This window comes from Leopardus geoffroyi, chromosome D2, assembly GCF_018350155.1.
Source record: "Leopardus geoffroyi isolate Oge1 chromosome D2, O.geoffroyi_Oge1_pat1.0, whole genome shotgun sequence".
Lineage (NCBI taxonomy): Eukaryota > Metazoa > Chordata > Mammalia > Carnivora > Felidae > Leopardus > Leopardus geoffroyi.
This window is the reverse complement of record NC_059334.1, coordinates 16,472,571-16,498,408: the sequence shown is the minus strand read 5'-3', so window position 1 is coordinate 16,498,408 and position 25,838 is coordinate 16,472,571. Positions and strand designations below refer to the sequence as shown.

At 44.4% G+C, this 25,838-nt stretch overlaps 1 protein-coding gene across 4 annotated transcripts in view; it reads left to right on the top strand.

Annotated features, from left to right (window-relative positions):
• Positions 1-14,580, top strand: part of DISC1 (DISC1 scaffold protein) — a 357,158-nt gene extending 342,578 nt beyond the window's left edge. For 3 of the 4 annotated variants that reach the window (XM_045437359.1, XM_045437358.1, XM_045437357.1), the window contains 2 exons: positions 4,441-4,558; positions 14,035-14,580. In XM_045437359.1, the coding sequence (XP_045293315.1) occupies positions 4,441-4,558; positions 14,035-14,174 (258 nt within the window). In that variant the 3' untranslated portion in view covers positions 14,175-14,580. The remainder of the gene's footprint in view (positions 1-4,440; positions 4,559-14,034) is intronic. The other variant, XM_045437360.1, reaches the window with a different exon arrangement.
• The last annotated feature ends 11,258 nt before the right edge of the window (positions 14,581-25,838 follow it).

Below are 25,838 nucleotides of genomic sequence, written 5' to 3'. Positions count from 1 at the left end.
GGTAGAAATATGTAAATCTGCCCTTCATCGGCTGTCACTGCTCGGGTGGGGTCTTAACCTAGATTCCCAAGGTTCCAAGTGAGAGCATGAGAGTAGAGCCATAAACTCCTCAAATAACACACATCGAGGCCACACGCAGGACCAGGAGTTCAGGAGCAGAGTCGGCCAGGCCACCGAATAGTGGTTTGTGCAGGAACCTTGTAGAGATTCTGTAACTTAGGGAAACAGCCAGTGTCAGGATGCCAGTCAGATCTTCTGTTAGTGGTCATAGAACCTTGAGCTCTTTGAATCTGATTATTTTTGCCTCTTTGTGTCCTTTTTTTTTAATATGTAGAGATATTTATTTATTTATTTACACATTTATTTGTCTATTTATGTATTCATTCATTCATTGCCTGAGCAGGGGAGGGACAGAGAGAGGGAGAGAGAGAATCCCAAGCAGCTCCCGGCTGACAGCAGGGCTCAATCTCACGAACTGTGAGATCAAGACCTGAGCCAAAATCAGGAGTCGTATGCTTAACTGACTGAGCCACCCAGGCGCCCCTCTTTGTGTCTTTTTAATCTGTAAAATTATTCTATAAAATATTCACATGTATTCCTTCCATACTTTTCCATTATGGTTTGAACTAGCGTTCTTGGTAACGTTTTTCTTTCTTCTATTTTAGAGATACGGAAAATACAACAAAGTACAGAGAAGAAAATAAAAACCTTCTATAACACCACCCCTTGAAATACTAATTGTTAACATTTGCATGCTTTATCTATTATGTATTGCCTCATCATTAAATATTTTGTTAATAGCTAAATATGAATCGAATATACCAGAATTTATTTTAACCATCTCTTTTATTGTTCAGCATTTATTTCCTCTTTCCCATACTTCTCATGCAATTACCTTTGCATTACTGAAATACATTTTTCTTTAACATATATGATAACATTTTCCATACTTATTTAAAAGGCTTAATAAGAAGTATTTAAATCTAAATAAAAGTTTTTCCATTGTGATCGATTCTAGGAAACAGAATTATTGGATTAGAGACAATGAACAATTCAAAGTGTTTGTTATATGTCTGAAATTGGTTTCCCAAATGCACACAATCACTATCAGTCTGTACATAATTTTAAAAGGCAAACAGGTGGGAGTTGCCTGTTTGTGGTGGGGTGTGGGGTGTCAAGCCAGGTTTTAAAGGAACTTAATTCAGCTTTGATTTATATTTATTTCAGCCTGAAGATGAGGATTTTTTAAAATTTTGTTAAATCTTTATTTATTTTTGAGAGAGAGATGGAGTGTGAGCAGGGGAGAAGCAGAGAGAGAGGGAGACACAGAATCTGAAGCAGGCCCCAGGCTCTGAGCTGTCAGCACAGAGGCCGACGTGGGGCTCGAACTCATGAACCGCAAGACCATGACCTGAGCCAAAGTCGGACGCTCAACTGACCAGGTGGCCCTGAGCCTGAAGATGAGGATTAAGTCATTTGGCTGCATCTTATGTACTTTCTGTTCCTCGGGTCCATGTTCTGAGCCTATACTTTTCCCTCTCTTCAAGTGTATTTTCAGTCATATATATTTTCCCCCAAAACACTATGCTTTTCTAGGGCACCTGGATGGTGCAGTTGGTTAAGCATCCGACTTCAGCTCAGGCCATGATCTCAGGGTTGGTGAGCTCGAGCCCCGTGTCTGCTCTGTGCTGACAGCATGGAGTCTGCTTCACATTCCGTGTCTCCCTCTCCTTGCCCCTCCCCTGTTCACACTCTGTGTGTGTGTCTCTCTCTCTGTCTCAAAAATAAAGATTAAAAACAAAAGCGCTATGCTTTTCTCCACATAGGACTTGTGGTTTCACCTCTGTCCATCGTTTTCCTCCGGATGCTCTTTTTCATCATGTCTCCTTTATTTCATGCATGACTGTGGCGTCGCTCAGTGCCCACGGCCTCTGCTTCCATGCAATTTGTCTGCCTTGTAATTCTGCATCTTTGAATGATAATGTTATTACTTTTAGGATCAGTAGAATATGGACGTATATGTGATTGTTACATATTTGCTGTCTTCCCGTCATCCCAGCTGTGGTCAATTATGGGCAGACCTTCATGCACGCTTCACGTGCCTTTTTGTCTAATTGTGTCCATTTGTCCTTGAAAATTGTATGAGGTTGTCACTAGATTTTTTTTCCCTTCTGTATATACATTTACTTGCAGTATAAAGGACTTCTCCAATATTTGCAATAGTTATTTGTCGTTCCCCTTAGCCCTGTTCTATTCTAAGATAGTTGACCAATTGGGATATAAACTCAAAAGCATTGTGGAGTTAATATAATGAATATTAAATTACATATCTGGACTTAATGATTATTCATGGAATCCAATTATAATATTACATAACTCAGGATCTCTAAGGCCTTTTTAACAGTAAATATCACCACACCTGGGCATTTTGTTGTTGTTGGGTATTAATTGTAGCTTTGGTCATAACCCTGCAGTTTAATCTAAATATATATCTTAATTCTTTTCCTTGTGCAAAATTCTTTTTAGCATACTTTTTTAAGACTTTCACTCTGGGTTGGGAAAATATTACTTTTACATTTGGTTAGATTTTAATTCTGAGTCTACTTTTTGCTGCTTATTTATCTATTTATTTATGTATTGTTATTAGTTTTTTTTTTTTTTTTTTACTGAAATATAATTGACATAGAACAGGGTGTAAGTGTAAGGTATGCAACATGTTGCCTTGGGATGTTTATGTATCACAATATGATTATCACCCTAGCTTTACCTAACACTTCTATCACGTCACATAATTATGGTTTCTTGGTTGTGGTGAGAATGTTTAACATCTAGTCTGTTAGCACTGTTGAAGTTTATAGTATAGTATTGTTGGCTGTAATCACTGTACCGTGCATTAGATCTTTAGGGCTTATTCATCTTCTAGAGACACGTTTGCCCCTTTGAACAACATCTCCCACCCCCACCCTCCAGGCCCTGCTAACCACTATTCTACGCTCTGTTTCTACTAAGTTGCCTTTTTGGATTCCACAAAGAAGTGATATCATGCAATATTTGTCTTTTTCTGTCTGGCCTCTCTCACTAAGCATAATGCTGCTTTTTTCCCTTTTCCCTTATTCTAAGATTCCCTATTTCCTCTCTTTTTTTTTTTTTTTTTTTGACCTTGTTCATTCTTTTCTTTTAAAACTCTGTGGGCTTCTCTATGCCAGGTCATGTGCTTGAGGGTCTGGGATGAGTGGATAGCCCATGCCTGTGAGAACCTAACGCGGATCAGAATGGCAGGCGGAATGGTGTGCCAGAAGGCAACGGGGCCATCCAGTCGGCCAAAATGCGGCTGTGTGTAAGGGTAGGAGGGGACAAAACTGGGGTGGGCCTAGTGGCAGGTTGTGAGAGGGGAGAGTGTGGCCTCTGCTCTGTGGTGGTTTTGTGGTGGCAAGTGAGATAAAGAGGGCACTTCGGGGTTCATGTGTGGGGCAGAAGTTTGAAGGGGGAGCACTGGGATGGAAGGAGCTCCAAGACTTGGATATTCATTCACGGAACCAATGGATACCTTGTGCCCGCCATGCGTCAGAAGCTCTGTACCCCACAGTGAGCAAGACACCATCCACCTTGCTCTTATGGGGCTTGTGCTCGGGTAAAAGAGAGAGCAAATTAGCACCCGTGGTCGTGGCAGCAGCAGCTGCATATACAACAAACACCTAAAGTCGCCCTAATTGGGCACCTGGGTGGCTCAGTCAGTTAAAGCATCCGGCTCTTGGTTTCAGCTCAGGTCATGATCTCACAGTTCATGAGTTCGAGCCCCCCATCGGGCTCTGCTCTGACAGTGCACAGCCTGCTCGGGACTCCCTGTCTTCCTCTCTCTCTGCCCCTCCCCTGCTGGCTCTCTATCTCTCCCTCTCTCTAAATAAATAAATAAGCTTTTAAACAAATAAAAATAAAAATAGAGTCTCCTTAACTGTCTAACTTTCAGGGATTGTGACTGGTGTGTAAACAAATACCCAGTGCTCTGTTAGATCCCTATGCTCTTAAAGGAGTAGCTTCACAGGTCAACCTGGTTGTTCCTGTGACTCACCCCAGCCTCACTTGGATTAGAATTCCTATTTTAATGTGAGTTTGCCTACGGATGCTGCTGGAAAACTCATGCTTCCCCTTTGATAATTCGACATGAGGAGTTGACATACTGGAAATAACCTTTGAAATGACCACAGAAGGGAGGTCACCTGTGGAGCTCGTCATTCGGTAACAAACTGAAATCGGCCCATGTTGTCTCAAGAATGACCTCCAGGGAAGACAGAGGTTCTGGCATGGTTCTCCTGGGTTGCAAATCCGGGAGAGCTCTGTTGGGAGGTCTTTCCTCTGGGTACCACCGGGTACTACAGGTGGGTTCATGGTTCCGAAAAAGTCTATAGCTTACGAGTCATCTTGCTCTTTTACTCTGGCCAGGAATCTTGGGTCCTTTCTGCCGAACTTGGAGAAAAATGTGAAGCCATCGACAAGAAGCTATTGTACTTGGAAGATCAGCTGCACGCGGCAATTCACAGTCATGATGAAGATCTCATTCATATCCTTTTCATCGTGCAGATTAAGCACCTGCTAGGTTCTTTTGTAAAAGCAAGTCTTAAAAAAAAAGACTCAGTGTTTCCATGCCCTAGCACATGGAAACAGATACTGCTGTTATTTATAGCACGGCACACCTTAGATCTCTGAGATAATCCTGTGTGCGACGTTCGCTCTCTAGCTTTTGGTAATTCAGCATTTTCGATGATTAAGCCTGACCGTTAAAAATTAACCATGAAGTTCAGACCTACACACAAGGCCAAAACAAAATGCAGTTTTCAGCAGGTGGGACGCTGGGTTTGTGGGGCTCAGATGGTGGTGACATGGACTGGCTCAGTTTTCTAGGGGCTTCTCTGTACCAAGAAACCCAAATCCATCTTTGGTTTTCTTTACCGTACAATCCTGCTCTGTAATGAGTGTCATAACTGACAGGACTTTGGATCATTCCCTTTCAATTTCTTCTTGCACGAGAATCCACATACTTGGTGTCCCATCCGCGGATGCCTTCACCAACACCAGTTGCCACTGAGCAAGGCGGCAGGAGAACATTCGGAAGCATCGTTATGTGTCCGTATGGAGCCCTACATCCCGGGCTGATGGGTGGACGTCGTCAGTTCTGGTTAGTTATTTTGAGGGCAAATGGAAGGGTGAGTGGATGGATGAAGGGGTATGAAGCCCCATCCTGTCAGTTTTCAACGATTCAATCAGAAGTGGGCATGTCTGTAGACGAAAACACTTCTCCGTTCACTCATACTTTCTATTCAGTATTGCGACTCTAATTACGTGTGTTTGCGGGAAATGTAGCTATAATGTGGGAAATGTATTCTTCTCATTGCTGATTTACTTTTCAGAATTCCAGCTCTTTTTATACTTTATCTTGAGTGGCTCTGTGTGTGTGTGTGTGTATGTGTGTGTGTGTGTGTGTGTGTGTGTGTGTGTGTGTGTGTGTAAGTAGCTTTGAATGGTCAAGGACTAATCGTAATCACAAATATTCAGATCCACAGTTTAATGATGGAGTCAACGCTGTTTCCTTCTTCATTATAACCTTAAATCTTAGACCTAGGTTATTAAACTTAGCAGGAAATTTCTTCAACTTAATCAGTGGTTACTTTCACGTTGCTCAAGGTAGATTTTTAAAAGCAGACATTCTGTTCTTCATAACCTCCTGCCTCTTACAAAACTGGTGTTTAAGCCATTGTTAGAAAGTTGGCCAAAGAAACAGCGGAAGAATTTTTTGCATTTTTGCTTAGTCCATGTTCACGGGTCACCTAAATTTGAGTACTTTAAGGGGACATGGGCTCCAGCAAATGGACAAATGAGTCTCTGTGCCTGGGAGCAAAGCACTGCAGAGAGCCAATGTGTATAGAGGGGTGCCTGGCCCCAGCCCGGCAGGTGGGGGCTTCCCCAGTGGGGCTTACAGTGATGTCAGGTAGCAATTTGGAGGGCAGCAGGCAGGGTCTGTGTTGATCTAGAGACTTAAATTTTCTAAAATTAATAGTCGAGTTTGTTTGTAGGGAATTAGGTTTTCTCCCTAATAGGGTCAAGTGGCAGGGACGGAGGCTGGGAGGGTAAAGAGATGTGTATAAATAAGTTGTCCTCCAGCCAATCCAAGATTCAGAGGCAGTAAGACCGTGGACAATTGATAAAGCCTTGTTATGAGTCAGCTTTCTCGTCTGCAACAGTGTGACATGTGCCCAGCAGGTTCATGAGGCTAGATTCAGGAAAAATCTTGAACTTGTTTGGACATGACAAGTGCTAGGTTTTCGGTAGAAAATGACATTCTACAAGTCCATTTGCCTCAACATTTTCAGTGTTTGTGTCAAAAGCCTCAGCCACATCCCATTTATATGTAAGACCTTTCAAGGTAGGCATACTCCATTATTTCGTCATGATGCTTGAATGACTCCACTGGTCACCACACAGTGGCCTGTATGAAAAGTTATTTAAGTTTAATAAAACAGCTGTAGACGCCTAGGGTTCATTATTCCTACTTGAAAGTTGAGAAAACCAAGGCTTAGCAATTCCGTGACTCATCCGGGGTCATTTCTAATGAGTGGCAAGCTCCATGGTCCTCGGTCTATTTGGGAGGTAGCTCAACCTCTAAGGAAGAGGTCAGGCCTGTTCTGTGGACACAGAGATAGTCTAAAGTTTTTAAGGTATAATAAAAGTATTTCATTGACATTAGGGTTTTTGAGAATTTTGCCGATCCTTGCGGAGATAAGCGGAGACGTAGTGGGGGGCATGTCAACCCAGGGCTGGGAAACACTGTTTTAGGTACTGAAGACACTCCCCTCCCCACCCCTCAAAGCAAATCTGTACTACCATATGGATTTCAATCCAAACTTTCCTCTGAAGCCCAAACTTTGTTCTGTGTCACTGACTGAAAGCAAATACACAGAAGGTATCTTTGAACTCATACAACACAGCCCTTAGATTGGAGTGGGGTATGGCACCTTAAAATAGAAAGACATATTTACAAGGCTCTGCATAGGCTCCCTGCACAAACCAAAGCCCTTGTTTCAAATTAGACCTTATCTACAGGTTCAAAGAGGCTGCTGAATCCGCCAGCCAAACTCTGACTGGTTTGTGTTTCCTTTCTTGATCAAAGATACAAAGCTGAGTACAGTTGAAAGAAACAGCTTGCCATCAACAACACGGAAGAATTACACAGTGAGTGTAATGTTTTTGTTTGATTCCATTAAGCACTCTGCCAGAGCCTAGCGCGCAGATGATATGGCGCGAACGTGATTAACGTGAGTCCACAGTGAATGTCCACGTCCAGAAGATTCCAGCCCTGGATGCTACGAACGCTCTTTTGGCGTGTGGAGGGCACTGGGCTTCCACATAAGCCCATGCATGTGAGAAAGCATTGTTAGTAAGGTGTCAACAGAGGGCTGGACCACTCGTCGACAGTGGGGATGCGTTTCCAGACAGATCCCCTGGGCATCCTGACTTGATATCGGGGCTTTGGGCAGCCTACTGGGAGTGTCCTGCTTTTATGAAGAAGACATTGGATTGACAGCTCCAAGAAGGGAAAGAAAATAGACCCCGTGTCTTCATCATCCTGACGGACTCACTAAATTACACGTAGCATGACCAGACGGTGACACAGACCTGTGACTGCTACTGTACCGGCAAGTGTCTGAAAAAAGTCTCCACCATTAATTGGAAGAGCCGGCATCAGGGAGGTGACTCATGCCTGGTGCCTGAGGAGAGGACAGGAGGCGTGACTCCCCTGCCAGTCAAGTCGGGATTTCCAAGAGCATTAGTCTGAGTCTCTAGTGCAATTTCACAGTCCTTTTGGGTCCTAATTAGCAGTTCTGTTTTGAAAACCATTTTGAATGGTTCCTCCATGCTCGGAATGCTTTAACTGAAAATTATCCAAGTGAGGTGGATTTTTTTAAGCAGATTTCTTCTCGTTTTTTTTTTTTTTTTCTCCTTCAACTTCTACAACACATTTCCAGAGGGGAAAGAAAGAGTGCATCTCAGATTGGGACACTTTTGGCATATTTCAAAGCCCCCAGGGCAGTTCTGCCCACCTCTGAATCACAGATGAGATGGGACAGGCTGCTTCTCTCTTGGTTCTGTTTGCGTCCATGTCCGGGAGACCATCATGGAATTTTGTTCTCTCTGCTTATTTGGAATGCATGGTGCCCAATCGATTCGTTTTGGTGGTGCCTGATGGCATGCAAATGCTCTAATACAGCCAGGCGCGTGCACAAACATCACATCCCCCTACGATCCCTTGTCTGGCTCAACTTTCCAATGTGTAGCTTAAACAAAAGTAACAGGAGTCTGGGGAGATTTGCTGTGCCTTCTTGGAAATGTTTTCCCCTGAAGAGCTAAAAGCCTGGAAGAGACACCATGAGGATCACAGAACTAACTCTACTTGGGAATCTTACGGATAAGAAAACAGACCTTAAGAGGTTGTCCCTGAAAGCATCGTGTGCGCTGGGCAGATGCAGATATGGTGGCCAGGATTTTTTTTTTTTCTTCCAGGGGCTTCCACCAAAGGGAGCCGGGTGGGGAGAGGAAGCCTAGGAGGCGGTGTGGGCACCGGGCTGTCCTCCTGCTGGCTTGGCGCACTGCAAACTGGGCACTTGGTGGGCACCATGAAGAGTTTCTCCTGTAAGAGCATCAACCCCACTGAGGCAGGACACGTGTATGGGTGAGGCTTTCCTCTTGACTCTTCAGCAAGGTGTTCCTTGCCTTCCTTTTTCCTGAAGGTAAATCCTCTCACTGTCAGCCACAGTGGCTGGGAAGGCATCACTGCTGATCCCGTAGAAACACTTTAGCAAACGAGAGGCTGTTTCAAAGGAATACTGTTGTCTCTTTTTGAATTGAACCAGACCAGATGAACTGACCTACTTTTTCAACGTTTATTTATTTTTGGGACAGAGAGAGACAGAGCATGAACGGGGGAGGGGCAGAGAGAGAGGGAGACACAGAATCGGAAACAGGCTCCAGGCTCTGAGCCATCAGCCCAGAGCCCGACGCGGGGCTCGAACTCACGGACCGCGAGATCGTGACCTGGCTGAAGTCGGACGCTTAACCGACTGCGCCACCCAGGCGCCCCTGAACTGACCTACTTTTGACCAAGCTACTAAAAGATTGCTTGGAAACCCAATTGACAGTCAAACCCTCAACGGTTGTTAAACGTAAACAAAAGGCCTCTTTGAAAGAATTTGAGGTCTTTGCAAATGGCTGCCCCAACTGGCAATATCGTCTTACCACTGTATTCCTGGATGACATCTGTGAAAGTTGACTTACTGGCTTACTTCTTTGCTCATTGCAAACATATTTTGCCCTATTTTATTAGCAAGGGTATAAGAACTTAGACCCTTGCTTAATATGTGTATAGTCTATCCCAAAGTGGTAAAGAATGGTTTTGGGTTCCCAAGGTGTTTTTAAAGATGTTGGCATATTAATCCTTGTGCCATTATTGTAATTAATGTGCTACTTTTCTTAGATGCCACAGATATCTAGTGACATATCTGTTACAGGGGAAATTTCTATTTAGCTATATAGAGGTCTCAATGGCACAGGTGTCACAAGAATCATTCAGCTCTTCGAGACTTTCTCTTATACTTAGATGTAGTGAGCACCTCTATCATATATACCTAAAATTCTTGTAATTTTTACAGGAGGTACTTTATTTGCTCAGCACTTGGATAAAAAGGAAGGCCAAATATGTCAGTGGGCCTCCACTTTGAGTTTATTGGACTGGCAATCAGACATTCTGACTCTAGATTTAATCACTTAGTAGCCTCAAGATCTTGGTTAGCTGTATCAAATGGAATACAATGAGAAAGTATGAAAATATTTTTTAAAATCTGCTTTTCAATATAACCTCCAAGTACATGTGTGCAGGCTGGATCTCACCCCAAACCTCAGATTCATGTCCACTTCCTATTCGACCTCTCCCCTTGACTGACAAGTAGCATTTTCCAAAAATTCCTCCCCACCCTCAAAAAAGTCCAACACGTACTCAGTCTCCTCCTTGATAAATTATAAGTTCATTGCTTAGATAAAAAAACAATCCGGGAGTCATTCTCAATGCCTTTTCCTTCTTTCGCCTTCCACATCTGGTCCATCACCGTATGCCGTTGGCTCTACCTTCCGAACATATGCAGGATCTGGTCACCTCTCACCTCCATGGCCACTACCCAGGTTCAGTATGTGACCTTTTCTTGCCTTTTATTGCAACCGCCTCCTCTCATCTCCATGCTTCTGCCATTGCCCCCTTTAGCCCATTAGGGATGAAAGTGGCCAAAGTGATCAGCCACTGCCCTGCTCCAACCCTCCATGGCCCCCATCTCACAGTCTACGGGTTTGCTTTCTGCTCCACTCACTGGCACTACACTCATCTGCTTCTTATACCCAGAACCTTTCTTAGTACCCAGCAGGAGCTCAGGAGATGTTTGAATATTCGAATGAGTTAAGGAGAGAACAAGGATCTTTTTCTGTTTTATTTCCCCAACTGCTTAATGGCGGAACCTTTCAAGTGATTTCTTTTATAAACACATTGATTTAAATGTAAAAGGATGTGTGTCCATTTGAAGATTACAGAAGTATGGGGGAGAAAGGCTACATATTCCTCCCAGGACCAATACCTAGAAGCTTACCACTGTGTCCTTCTAAGGCACTTTTCTAGGTAGAAATCACTTCTGTCTAGAGTTTTTTGCTTTTTTGGTTTTTTTTTTTTTTTTTTTGTAAAATTAGGATAATTCCATATAAATTGTTCTGTAACTTGCTCCCCACCCCACCCCCCACTCCACATTTTATCCTGGATTCTCTTCCATTTTAGCGCATTCAAAATGTTTTGGAACTTATATTTAATAAGGCATCACACAGGCAGGTTGGTTAGAAGGAGGTATTTTATAAATAAGAACGTGATTTATTTTTAGTTTTTTTTTTTTTTTTAGTTCCAGTATAGTTAACATACAGTGCTATATTAGTACAACATAGTGATTCAACACTTCCATACCTCACCCGGTGCTCATCAAAACAGGTGCCCTCCTTCATCCCCATCACCTATTTCCCCCCTCCCCCCACCCACCTCCCCTCTGGTGACCATCAGTTTGTTCTCTATAGTTAAGCGTCTGTTTTGGGGGTTTGTTTTGTTTCTTAAATTCCACATATGAATGACATCATATGATATTTGTCTTTCGCTGACTGACTTATTTCACTCAGCATAATACTCTAGATCCATCCATGTTGTTGCAAATGTCAGAATTCCATTCTTTGTTATGGCTGAGTCATATTCCATTATACCATTACACACACACACACACACACACACACACACCACTTTTTCTTTATCCATTCATCTATCGGTAGACACTTGGGCTGCTTCCATAATTTGGCTCTTGTACATAATGCTGCAATAAACATAGGGATGCATACATATTTTCAAATTAGTGCTTTTGTATTCTTTAGTAAATACCTAATAGTGGAATTACTGGATCACATGATAATTCTATTTTTAATTTTTTTGAGGAACCTCCATACCATTTTCCACAGTGGCTGCACCAGTTTGCATTCCCACCAACAGTGCTTGAAGGTTCCTTTTTTCGCCACGTCCTCACCAACACTTACTGTAATAAAAACATGATTTTAATCATTCTGATGATCATTACTCCATTGGCTCACTAAATGAGGCATCCAGGATCTCGATATCCAGTCCTGCTTTGACAGAGCCTGAGGTATTTGCTGTATCTGCTACATTAGTGCATAAACCTTAAGTCTAATAGTGCCTCACAAAAGGCACGGTATGCTCACAAGAAAAAAGAATATTTCTTTTAACTCTAGCCTTGTGAGGAAGGTATGAGACTATGTGTTTTATTTTTATTTTATTTTTTGAAGATCGAATGGTGAATTTATTTCATTCACGAAGATCATGAACTATTTAATAAGGTGCTTATTAAATAGTTCATGAATCGAGCAGCATCCCTTCTAGAAGGTAGAGGAGAGATTCCCGAGCATATGCAGTTTCTGAGTGAGACAGTGAAAACATCAAGTGATTTGCCAGCTTTCTGTTGCTGGTGATCATTTGCTCCAACCTCTATCCTCTGGCTTCTCTGTGTCAGTGCAGCTTGTCGTGTGAAGGGCTGACGTGCTAGTTTAATTCTGTAACTTAGCCTTCTTCCTTTGTGGCTTCTCCCTCGGTCTCTTTTAAGAAACCTTTCAGTGTGTTCTGCGAGGGCTTAGAAATTGTACAAGTTCTTTAAGAAGCATCTCATTTTGGGTCGGTTCTCTCAAAAACCTGTGTCATCTTTTAGCCTATTACCAATAGGGGCGTGTAGTCCCAGGCTGAGTATCAAAGGTAATTACATCTCAGGAATTTGTCAGGATTCATACACTGCTTAAGCTCTGTGCATACTCTTTATAAATGTGACATAATTTTGTGATTAAATTGCAGCTTGGTAGTTAGTCTGGGACCACTTATGCTTTTACTCGTACAAAGTCATATATGTTTTCACTAAAGATTAGCAGAGCTGTCCAGAGAAATGGAGGAAAATGAAGCCTTTTAAAAAAGAAAAAAAATACATATAAATATCGGATTATTTCTTTCCTTGCACCCGCTTATCCCCACCCTCATTCCCCTCAAGCTCAAGTGCAAGGAGTGAACCATCATAGTCAATGAATGTAAATTACACGAAAGATGAAGTCTGGAGGGGAGCTTCAGGAAGAAAAGCTGCCAGAAGCTTTTCAGGGTGGTTCAGCATTTTTGCTTAGGAGAAGTTCATTTGCATAACTCCCAGGATCCTCCGGAGTTCTTTATTTAAAAAAGAAAGAGAAAGCTTTCTACAGTCATAACCCGGAGGGCTCTTTTTCTCTTGACATTGCACTGGCATTGTACTTAAATAAAACAACATTGTAGCCTTGGCAGGCTGTGAATGGTAAAATCTCTACAATCTACTTTTCCCAAAGCTTTCTGTTTTCTTCATATCTGGTCTGGTAATGTTTAAGTCGTCTGACCTCATGTGATGACTTAACAGTATTGAAGTGATGTTTAACTGACATATTTCCATATCCCCCTTCATTCCTCTTGGATGAAGTTAAATTAATTTGCTTATGAATCGAAAAGGATGTCATCTGTCTCTCATCCTGTTCATCTTTGAGTTGTTCTGACTCCAGGTACAAGAGGAAACAGGGACCTGACCATGGAGAGAAATACCACCATTTGTTAAATGTAGTCCCAGGAAAGGGCTCATTTCTTAAGAGAATGACAGCCTTGTTTATTATTTGCTAAGTTCTCTGCGATGGTTTTCTCTATGGGAGAAGCAACTTTACAGGTCAGGAAACTAACAACCCAACAGTTGATGGAAAACCCAACCAGCCCACCCAGAAAAGGCAAGCTCCCTGCATTCTGTCAAATCTTGAGTGGGCTGAACGGCTATTTCACAAGTAGCTGGGGGTTATAAATGCAGGCGACGGCACAGTGGAATCGACAGGGGCTTAGAAATCATGGTTTCACGATAAAACTGAGGTTCCAAGTGATTTGCACAAGGTGACTTACGGCCCACATAAGTCCAGACCCACGGTGGCCCCCAAATCCTAGATTTCTTGAGGAAGCTCTCGTTTCCAGCCTTCTGCCCTTTTCGGCTGTCTGAGCACCGGGAACAGTTGCCCCGCCCCAGCCTGGGCCTTAGCAGGAGTCAGTCAGGCTGACCCAATATCAAGGAGCGTCCCAGTTGGCCATCTGTTTCGGTCTAAGAGCTGAGTCTCCCTTTTCCGTGTTGAAACCTTCCTTGAGAGAGTTAATAACCTCAGGCCTCATAGAGATTGCCATCGCTCTTGCACGAAGTGTAAAATTTGTATTAATATTTAATTCCTACAATTTGGGAGAACTCGACACCGCAATTAGATGGCAGTGCCCATCTGCTTCCGGCAGGCACACGTGCTGTTATGAGATCCCTGGGAGGCTGCGGAGGGCCGCCCGTCACCTTCGCGTGTGTTCCTTAACAACGTTCGCACAGTCTCTCAAGAGGGAGCTCCAGATGGTGAAGGAAACTCTGCAGGCCATGATCCTGCAGCTCCAGCCAGCAAAGGAGGCGGGAGAAAGAGAGGCCTCAGCTTCCTGTGTGACAGCTGGTGTCCGGGAAGCGCAGGCCTGAAGCAGGACAGCATGGGGGGGCGGAGGGGGAGTGGCCACGCCATCAATGTAGATGCGTGGGAGGCCTCGCTCACCTCCCCTGCATGACCCATGTGCCTGAACCCACTGTGGAGATAGGGCCTGGAGGGCTCCGTGCAGGGAGGTGGTCCCTGTTGGCTCTCCTGGGGCCGAGATCCTGGAGACCGCGTATGGGAATACAGGAGGGGACCGATCTGAATTTCCTTCCGAATGTCAGCCAGAGGCACCTGCCCCGTGTCCCTACCGCGAGTCTTCTGCGCAAGACTTGAACGTCTTCTCGTCTCAGCCCCCATTAGACAGAAGTCGGGGGTGAGTCCTGCTAGAAAAACGTCTCTTTCCCTGTGCCGTCTTGTTTTCTGCTGCAATTAAAATATCTCCTGATTTAAGAACCCGTTAAAAGGAAACTAAACGTAAGTCTCTCTCTCGCCACACCTGTTATACTTTCCTACAGGCACATGATATAAGAAGGCTAATTAACCCCAGAATCTGGAATTAACAGCTTTTCACCTTCTCCTGTGAGTCACTAAAATCTCAGAAGAATTCATATGAAGAATTCCAAAAGATATTCCTTTAAAGTAACAGCCTGTCAGTGAGGCACAGTCATTCGGTTTCCCTATCGTGGCAACACCTGTTTGTGCGGCAAGGGTGTTTCACCGGGACATCCCGAAGTTCACCCGCAATGACAGCAGGAAGGGGAGCAGGGGCATGAAGGGATCGGGTGACATGTTTAAACATCTGGGCCTCTCCCGTTTTCCTCGCAAACCTGTTTGGCTCAGTGCCAGGCAGGGCATGGACGTGGAAACCTTCAGTGCGGTATAGTATTCTGCCCTGAGTCAGTGCCTGCTCAGTGGGGCAGTGCATACTCAGGAAGGCAGCACAGGCCTCTGTAAGGTGGTAAATACTCAGTAATGTGGGGCACTGCAGGCCCCTCCCTGCGGAGGCAGCTGTAAAACAGGCTACGTTCAATTAGCCAGCATTTCCCAAGGTGCAGGGAGCACAGCAGCCTCTAAGAGCTGCTCCACAAATGAACGGGTCTCCCTCGGTCAGATCCGTTTGGGAAATACGCCATGCCATCATTTCCGGTTGGAGAGCCACAGTGCACATTAGCATATCAGACCGGGACAGAGCTCAGTAAAGAAACCCGCTTGATTTTTTTTTTTTTTTTTTTGGTCTAACCTACACTTTAATGGATCGTAGATTTTATTAAAGTCCTATTAAGACCCTGCCAATCTATGTTGTGCAGCACCGCGTTCTCTGGGGGAAGTCATGGTCCAAACAAATACTGATTTCCATCATGTACACGGCTGTGACAGCAGCCAGACTCAAGCTTTTGCACAGTGTTGAGCTTAGGAACTGCTTGCCACAGTTTGATAAGTCTAATTGATTTGTTGAGGTTTTTTTTTTTTTTGCTTCTGTTCTCATTTATACTTACAAGAATAGTGATGGCCCTCCTTTCGTTAGGATCCGTGGGGGCTGGACAGTTCTTGTCATTTCCTGAAATCGCACTGTCATTTCCGGAAGCCAGCTGGTGCTTTGCGAAGCCTCCCGTGCTGGGCAGCACTTATGTCCTCAAAGAGATGCCCTGCTTCAGCCAGCACCTGGCCAGGGTCCAGAGAACAAAGCGAAAGCACAACATGTGAATTTGCTGATTGTGGTTCCTCAATTTTATCTTGAGCGTTTAAAAAAATACACTGTACACATTTCAATAATAAGTATAATTAATTTGTTCTAGGAATTCTTGTTTTTTTGTTTTTTTTTTTAATTTTTTTTTCAACGTTTATTCATTTTTGGGACAGAGAGAGACAGAGCATGAACGGGGGAGGGGCAGAGAGAGAGGGAGACACAGAATCGGAAACAGGCTCCAGGCTCTGAGCCATCAGCCCAGAGCCTGATGTGGGGCTCGAACTCACGGACCGTGAGATCGTGACCTGGCTGAAGTTGGACGCCTAACCGACTGCGCCACCCAGGCGCCCCTTCTTGTTTTTTTTTTAATGATGGACCAAATTAGTGAATTATTTATGATCATGTCAGGAAGGTGTGATGTCCTTGTGACATGCCGCTTGGAATCCTTGAATCCTTGAATTAATTCCAGTGAAGCCAAACTTGGGAAGAGTCAGGATTGACCATACCACCAGTAACAAATGTCTACTTTGACATGCATCATTTTGGGAAGGCTCCCAGACACAAGACATCTTAACAGGCACTAAGCCAAGTGTTTCGTGTTACTCAGATACCATCATGAGTGTTTCTGTGACGTTATGATGTATTTGAAAATTCTGGAAGCTAAGAACAGCTGTCAATGTGCCCCAGATAAGAGTTCTCTAGGACCTCCAAGTGAACAGGGTGTTTGTTTCTTTGTCGAGACGCCTGAGTAAGTATCAGGGCAGGTGAATGATGCTCTAACCACGTGCTGCCACCCATCTGTACTTTATGCTGCTGTCAGAGTCAACCAGGAAGCCTGCTAAAGGCCAGCACATTTCCTCTGGCCATATGACCTCCTCAGGTCCCTTCTTCAGCCACTGTGACCTTCGAGGACCTGGGACCTTGTGTTCCAAACCATAATATAGGACAGTTGTTGTCAGGGCCTGAATTTAAAATCACCAAAACCACAATGCAAATGGAAGCCTTTACGGAGATAGTCAAGACCACAAGCCAAAGTGCAGATTGAAAATGGTGACCTGGAGTCTGATTTCCCTGTGACGTGGTATGACAGAATGAGTCACAGGTTACTCTGCCCACCAGGCTGAGATGCTGGCATTCAAATGGCCGCCCGTTTATCTTTGACCAGCCTGAGTTAGGGCATGATCTCATTTGGTAACAATTCTGTTCCTTCCAACTTCCTGAAATTTCAAGATCGAAATGATGTTCCCCCAAATCTAACGTTGGAAACCTTTCTTCCTCTGTAGTAAGGCTGGATTCCCCATTCCAGGAATGTGGAAAGGCTCAACTGTGTGCACTGGGTGTGCACTGGGACTGTCCCAAGACCTCTATAATCATTATCTCGTTAAATTCTCGCGTCAGCCCTATAGATGTCTGTAGATGACGAAACAGAGCCTTCGAGGACCAGTGAGCTTTCCCCAAGGCACAGAGCTGGGGGCCTGTGGAGTGACAGTAGGGGTCAGGGACGGGTAGAATGCGCTTCCTAATATGCTTCAATGTCTTTTCGAGGCTTCGAGCCATGGGGCTTTTTTGTTCACTTAAGAACGCATGATCACCTTGGGATCCCACACCTTGGTAAGCCCCAGAAGTCCGGCTCAGCTCAGACAGGCTTCAACAGACCTACCCACCCTGCTGTCGTAATCAACCATTCAGTCCCGATCCACCACAAAAACCATACCAGGAACAACCACTTACTGCTTGGCAATGGAGAGATTTTCTTGGAAATCTGAAAAGAAATCATTCAGAAAAAAGAAAGAAACCCTTCCTGAGAGCATTCGAGAAAACAACATTGTACCCTTTGGTTAATGCCTCCTTGTATAAGTGATTGAGTACTTTTATTTTTAATATCCTCACCTTATCTAATCTGTGAATTTTGTCATATAATTTATTGCTTCATAAATTTTACTCTTGTTACATGAAATTAAAGCTGATATCCAAACTGTGGTGCACCTTTAACTTTTTTTTTTTTTTTTTTTTTTTTTTTTGGTCTTCTGGAGTATGGATGATAGAAAAATGTATCAGGTTTATCCATTTCATCTTTTTGTTACAGGATGATTGATTGTACAGTTACATTGCACAAAACGTTTCTAATAAAGCAATGCTTTAAAATGTGTGTGTGTTTACTTTCCATTTCAATGAATCAGAAAACAATGGAATTTTCTATTCCAGGCTTCTTAATTGAGGATAATGAAAATGATATTACTACTATAGTTGGGAACAAGACAAGGGTATCCCCTTGAAATATTTTACTCGAGATACTGGCTAATTCATTTAGGAGAGAAAAACAATTGAGGGTTACAATCTGGGAAGGAGGAGATACAGCATTAGTTTTTACAGGTGTTGTAATTGTAAGCTAGAAAACCTAAGAGAGGGGCGACTGGGTCGCTCAGTCAGTTAAGCGTCCAAATCTTGGTTTCTGCTTCAGGTCATGATCTCACGGTTCGTGAGTTTAAGCTCCACACTGGGTTTCGCTCTGACAGTACAGAGCCTGCTTGGGATTCTCTCTCTCCGCACCCCGCCCCCCCTCCTCAAAATACATAAACTTAAAAAAAAAAAAAAAAGAAAACCTAAGAGAATTAACAGAAATGTGTTTTTTTTTTTTACACCATTAACACATCAAAGTCGATGGGCTTTGCATATACAAACAACAATCAGAAGAGAAAGTCTAAAGAAAAGACCACATTATTTAATAGCAACAAGAATGGAAGAGAGAACAGCTAGGAATAAAATTAAGTCAGAAATGAGGAAGTTTTAGATGAAGGAAGCTTTAAGATGAAGGACACAAGAGAACTCAATAAATAGAAACACTCATCAAGCTTTTGGATACGAAATCATCAGAAATTGTCCAATCTCTGTAAATTAATTTATAAGTTTTATCTGGTCTCAGCTGAGTCATAGATGTCTAGATATCCCCAGTATCCATTCTTTGTTCCATTCCTTCTAGCAATTTCTCATCTAGGCACAGTGTGCTACAGACATGCTTACACGTGCACACAATTGATTCGATTGCCAATCTGATTAAGCAAGGGGCCGTTAGACGGATGTGGCAGACATAAACAGACCAAACTCTAGGCCTGAAAATGCCTCAAGGTCGCGAAATGGAAACCCAAGGGCAGCCAATCAAAACAGCCAACTAGCCTTCAAGCTACAGCCAGTCAGCATTTTCCATGCTTCGTTTCTGCCTTTTCTCTACCCAAGTCTCTGCCAGTGGAGTGCTCCTTGCCTCGTCCAGCCTGCGGCTGCCTGATTTGAATTGCTGTTTCCCCAAACTCCTAAAATGTCTTCATACACCTCAGTTTCTTTTTTACCAGTACCCCTGGGTGCAAGAGTAACCATGGGAAGCAACCTCATTTGTAATCAATAGGAAACTGTTTAAACAAATTAAGTATATCCGCACTATGGAATGCTTTGAAGTTGCTTTTAAAATCTTTCTATGTGCATATATGTATCTGCAGAGATATCACTGGAAAGGGACGCAGGTGACTTAGGGAAAAGGGGTAGCAAGGAGACTTACTTTCCCATGTACTGCTATTCTTTCAAAATTGTTATGCCACATGGTTATATTTACTTATTTGAAAAATAAAATAGGGGTGCCTGGGTGGGTCAGTTGGTTGAGTGTCTGAATTTGGCTCATGTCATGATCTCTCAATTCATGGGTTCGAGCCCCGTGTCGGGCTCTGCACTGACAGCTCCGAGCCTGGAGCCTGCTTTGGATTCTGTGTCTCCCTCTCTCTCTCTCTGCCCCTCCTGGGCTTGTGCTCTCTCTCTCTCTCATAAATTAATAAATAAACCTTTAAAAAAAAGAAAAAATAAAGTAATTTCTTGAAGAAAAAAACCATCAATCATGGAGATATAGGAACAGGCCCTAAGGTAGAGCAGGGCACATAGGCCCAGGTTTCCCTGATGTTGACGCAAGGCTCACTCCCTATTCAGCACCCACTGTGTGCCCAGCATGATGCTGGAGAGACAGCGTGCCACATATCGGTGACAAAAAGACAACTATGACATATTATGATTGAATGACTTGAAGGAAAGTAATTGCCGTGATCATTGTAATTATTATCATCCTTAAAAAAATTTTCTTAATGTTTATTTTTGAGAGACAGAGAGAGAGAGAGTGCACATGCACGCTCGTGCGAGCAAGTGGGGGAGCGGCAGAGAGAGAGGGAGACACAGAATCCGAAGCAGGCTCCACGCTCCCAGCTGTCAGAACAGAGCCGGGCGCGGGGCTCAAACCCACGAGCAGTGAGATCATGACCTGAGCCAAAGTCCGCTGCTTAACCAACTGAGCCACCCAGGTGCCACTGTGATATTATCACCTGGAAGAAATGGATGTGTTTTGGCACTTTGTTGAGCACCTATCGACGTTCAGTAGTTTAGTACCAAAACTTCGGTCCCGTTTGGGACCTCAGTTCTCATCCTAGGTGAGGGAATTCGGTAAAGCCTCTTCCTCAGAATAGTAGACCAAAGAGCCCTGTAGGCTGGTTGTGCAGGCAGAGTGGGGAGTGGGAAAACACAGTCACATCTGTCCCCTCTTGTCCCTTAGGGGGACCTACTCATTCCATTAGTGTTCTGTTGCAACAGGTATGCTTTTGAGTATACCTATCAAACGCACTTTCCTACCCTAGAAAGGAAGTTCTGACAGACACCGGAATGAAGGGCAGTTCAGAGAACACCTTTTCTTCCCTTCCTATTCCAGGAACACGAAAGAAGTTCTTGACACTATAGCACCCTTTCTCAAGAGTTTGAAAAGCATCTACTAGAAACAAAGCTCATGTCTGTCACGGGAATTGGACCTCTTCCCAGTGCCCATGAAACACTTACTGAACTCCTCCTATAAAAATTGTTCTTCCTGGGGCGCCTGGGTGGCGCAGTCGGTTAAGCGTCCGACTTCAGCCAGGTCACGATCTCACGGTCCGTGAGTTCAAGCCCCGCGTCGGGCTCTGGGCTGATGGCTCAGAGCCTGGAGCCTGTTTCCGATTCTGTGTCTCCCTCTCTCTCTGCCCCTCCCCCGTTCATGCTCTGTCTCTCTCTGTCCCCAAAATAAAATAAAACGTTGAAAAAAAAAATTAAAAAAAAAATTGTTCTTCCTATAAACAGATGAATTTACAACTAGAGGTGTTAAAAAGGTTAGTGAAAATCATCCAGCAAGTAATGAAAATGGGTTGAGTGTTGAGTCCTAGGACCCTGGTTTTAAATCTACTAAATAAATGATTAGACCGTACACACACATGCAGACACACATATACACGTATACACATCTGTGCACACACACACACACACACACGCAGACACACGCACGGAGACACAATAATAGTTCAGCTAATATTGAGCAAACAAGTATTTATTATTTTCTATTTCCTGTATGATTTTTATTGGTGAAAACCACATTAAATTTTTTTCAGTGTTTATTTATTATTTTGAGAAAGAGACACAGTGCAAGCAGGGGAGAGGCAGAGAGAGAGGGAGACACAGAATCCAAAGCAGCTACTTACCAGACTGAGCCACCCAGGTGGCCCTGTAAAAACAACATTTAAAAGACATTATTTAAAAAAATTCATGCGTAGCCCACTATCTTTATTTTTCCAGTCTCTATGTATATACAAAAAAAAAAAAAAACTATAGCCAGCATATTTTTATTCCACTTCTTATGTTTAATATGGCATTTCCCATTTTGCTACATAATTGTTATCGTCATTGTATTTATTGCTATATAATAGTCTCTCAAATCGATCTACCATAACTTAGATATTCCTGTGTAACAGGGTATTTAATCTTTCTAGTATTTTGCCATTCTAGAGACAGCTGCAATGACATCTTCGTGCGGGTAGCTTTTTCTTGCCCTTGAATTATGCCCGTAGGAACAATTCCCAGGAGTGAGGGGACAAGAAAAGGTAAGAAAGTGTGCCACAGTTGAAATGAAGTTTGCGCTGGGGAGTGAACCGAAAGTAACAGGCAACGTTACGTGCAGCCCGGCATTGATCGGCGTAATGGATTTTGTGGCGTTCCTTGCCAGCAAGAGTAACCGCATCAGGCAAGTCACTGTTGGGCAATCCGTGCCATTTAAAATGAGCAGTGTGGACTCTGTCTGCAGCTATATGGCACTGAGCTTTTCCGAAGCTGCTCCAGCTGGTCTACCCAAAGATTTTTCAAAAGTAAAGCCACATATACAGGCATTTAAAAGTGAGGAGCATTTTCTCCAATGGGGAGTGAACAGAATCAGCCAAAGAGGGAGCACAACCCAGGCCAGACCACTGTGCCCGTCCTGAAGTACATTCTGGGATGTACTTGGCGTGGGGTATGGGGGGGGGAGTTGTTAGTATAAAAAAGAAGGTTTCCAGGGAGCCCGGGGGGCTCAGTAGGTTAAGCCTCCAGGTGGGAAACAGAGGCAGAAGGAAATGCAGGTAAAATGAAATGTTTTTATAACCTGCAAATAAACTATTGACAAATAGTTGAGGCAGGTGCAGTATAGCGTTTCTCCAGGAACTCGCTACTGTCTTAATGCTTTGCTAGAGGGAAAACGAACCTTAGCCTGACAATAGCTAGGCCTCCAGTATCCTGGGAGTCTTCTTTAGCATATGAAAATCCTTTGGAAACTTCTCCTTGACTTTACCTCCCTCCCACCCCACCCCCGACTCCCAAGTATATATAACAAGTCAGTCCCCACAATCCCAGTCCAGGGGCAGCTCTTCCTACCCACGGGTCCTGTCCCCATACTTTAATAAAGTCACCTTTTTGCCCCCAAGATATCTCAAGAATTCTTCCTTGGTTGTGGGCTTCAGACTCCTAACACCACTCCAAAACCCTATCATTTGGCCACCACCAGACTCTTGATTTCAGATCAAGTCATGATCTCAGTGTTCATGGGTTCGAGCATTGCAGCCTCCCGGCGGGCTTCATGCGGTCAGCACAGAGTCTGTTTGGGATTCTCTCTCTCCCTCTCTGCCCCTCTCCCAAACCGAGTGCTTGTTCTCTCTCTCTCTCTCTCTCTCTCTCTCTCTCTGTCTCTCAAAATAAATAAATAAACTTAAAAAAAACAGGGTCTCCAATTTGTGGCTCTGGCCACCCTCCCCCGCCAGACCCTGTGGTGCTCTCACTAAGAAGAATATGAAAGTTTGAACTAGAAAGTGCTCTGGATTACTTTGACTTCATCTACTCAGCCTAGCAAGGGTCTTTTTCTAAGGCATCGTCTTGCAATATGCAGACTTGCATGTCAACCTGAGCTTGGCTTTGGATGACCTTAGCCAGAGCTCTCCCTCCCCAGCCTGGCCCCCACCCATCTCATGTCCTCAGCCCCTGAGTGACATGAGAATGAAGATTCTAGACCCTTGTAGGTTACCCCAGAGTCTGGTCTCCTTCCCAAAGATGCATTTTTTTTTTTAAGTTTACTTATTTATTTTGAGAGAGAAAACATGAGCAGGGGAGGTGCAGAGAGGGGGAGGGGGAGAGCATCCCAAGCAGGCTCTGTGCTGTGAGCACAGAGCCTGGTGCGGGGCTCGATCCCACAAACCACGAGATCATGCCTTGATCATGAAATCAAACGTCAGACACTTAACCGACTGAGCCACGCAGGCTTGATTCACAGTGTCTTTTTACCTGCACCCAACTTTGATGGCCCTTTGTCCTCACTTTTACCAGTCCTTCTCACTGGGTGCTTTTGTTGTTTCAATCTCTTTTCCTCACCTCATTTATTTGCATTTCCTCTTTAGGGGAGAAAGGAAAAGTGGCAGTTTCTGATTACTTGAGAGCTCCCGGGTGAACTCCCCGTGATTCTAAAGCACCCTCTTCATTTACCAACATTGAAGCCGGCATTCATCTCCGCCTTCGCCTTCGGTGGGGGCACCAGCTCTCAGCAGGACCGTAACATCTGTGACAACCACACAGCTGGGGACGCTGGGAACGGAGACATCGTCGCTTGGCTTTCCTGGGAGGCTTCAGTCAATAAAAACCCCACGCCTCTCTTCATCCGGATGGTAGCTTCTGATGCTTCGTGTCGGCCCAGAGAGTTCCCTCCTTTACAAGTAGCATGAGTAAGAACCGCTTTATAGAGGAACCAGAGAACCGGAGGGAAATTGATGATGCACGACCCTGTGGGCAAAAACGCTTGTCGCGTGAGGAAGATGTGGAAGATGCGAAGGGGACAGTGAAACAAGGCGCTCTTGCAGAATCCGGGAAGAGACAGACAGTGTGCACGAGGCCAGCGGAAGGCAAATGACAGGTCGCAGCCTCGGAGGAAAAAGGAAAATGAAGCAGACCGCTGTGCGGTGGCGGGGACCACACGATGCACAGAAAACGATCGCTGAAGGATTACTTTCCAGACAAATTCAGAAACGCAGAGGGCATGTGCCAAGTGGTGCCTCGTTAAGCGCGGGTTTTGAGTTTTAAGGACAACCGTACAAGGGCGCCTCATCCTGGCCCCAGAAGCAGGCAATTACCTGGGAGCTGCTTAACTCTGAGAGGTTTGAACTAAGGGCATCTGGTTGTGTTCTGCTAGGAGGATTCTGCGTCCTCTCACATAATGAGACAGGTGCACCGCGGGCCTGTCTCAGCTGTGAGGAGGAGTTTCCTGCCAGTCCACACAAAATCGCAGTGAAATCGTTGGTTTGGTGTTCCGGTGCACTTTTATGTTTGTGCCCCCCTGGCAAGCAGTGAGCGGGGCGGGGGGCAGGCAGAGAAAGTGTGGAGGCATCAGGCCTGGCTGGTCCCCCCTGCTCAGGGTCTAGGCTATGCCAGGAGTCCAGGGAAGAAGTCCAAAGGCAGACAGGGACAGGCCGGTGGGAGGATTGACCTAAAGCAGGTGTCCCTAGGGTGAAATTGGGGTCGCCTCATAGAGAATTGCAAATGTCTCAGCTGGGCAGGATAGGAGCCAACAAAGAAACCTTTCCCGGCTCTCCCCGCCCCACCCCCATCCCCACTCTCCCTTTCCCTGTGGTTAAACCTCTTTCCTGTTAAATCATCTTTTCATTTATGATGGTTCTGGCAAATCTGAAATCATAGCCTCTAAGAAGATTACTAGAATCTCTCTCAACCTGCTTAGTTCTTATTTTTCGCTTTGTTATCAAGAGACGACGACTCACTTTACCGTGATGTTTTTTTCCTCAATCATGAAGAGATCCCTCTCTCCCCTAGAGGACGTAAAGAATTTTCTTGAGCTACCGAAAGGCTTTCTAAATTAGGAGCAACGTTTATAAAGGCACACAGGGTGGAAGCTTTTATTCCATCCTGCCCCAGACGTTTCTTGGGGCAGATACATGATTCCCCTGGGACAGCCACACGGTGTTGTTGGGGTAAGATTTACGCTTTGGTTTGGAACCATGATGGAAAGCTGAATAGAACTGTCACAACTGGCATATTTCACATGCTCATAACAAATGATTATATGCATGGACAGAAGGACTGAAAGATTTATTAATGCCCATGTAACTACCAGAGAACTATAAAGCTGCACTGGGGAGATATCTAAGATATTTTCCAGGACTCAGCACTACAGGATATCTCTGTATCACTGGGATCTCATGTCATACACTCACTTCTTAGCCCCTGTGCTGTGGCTCCTGGTCCCACCACTCCACTGAAGATCTTGAACATGATCTGCCAAATCCAACGGCATTCTCTCTGGGCTTGTTCTACTCTACATTTTGGCAACAGTGTCCAGTGTTGAAGCAAACCTCTCTCGTTGAACCTCCCTTCTCTCTGGGGTTCCATGACACTACATTCCCCTGTGGTCTCATCCTAACATCAGTCTTCTTGCATGATTGTTCTCTCTCGCGGGCTTAGAAGAGGGATACCTCAAGGCCCTGTCCTCCAATCCCCTTTCCTCCTGGGCATGTTCATCTGCTCCAACAATTTCAACATCATCTTTATAATGATTGTTCCCAAAGGCATAAGATTCGATTACAATATTTATCGAGCACCTAGCACCTTAGGCACTAGGCGAAGCCCAAATTCAAAGTTGTTTATGGGACAGTACACTCAAATCATTCTCTGG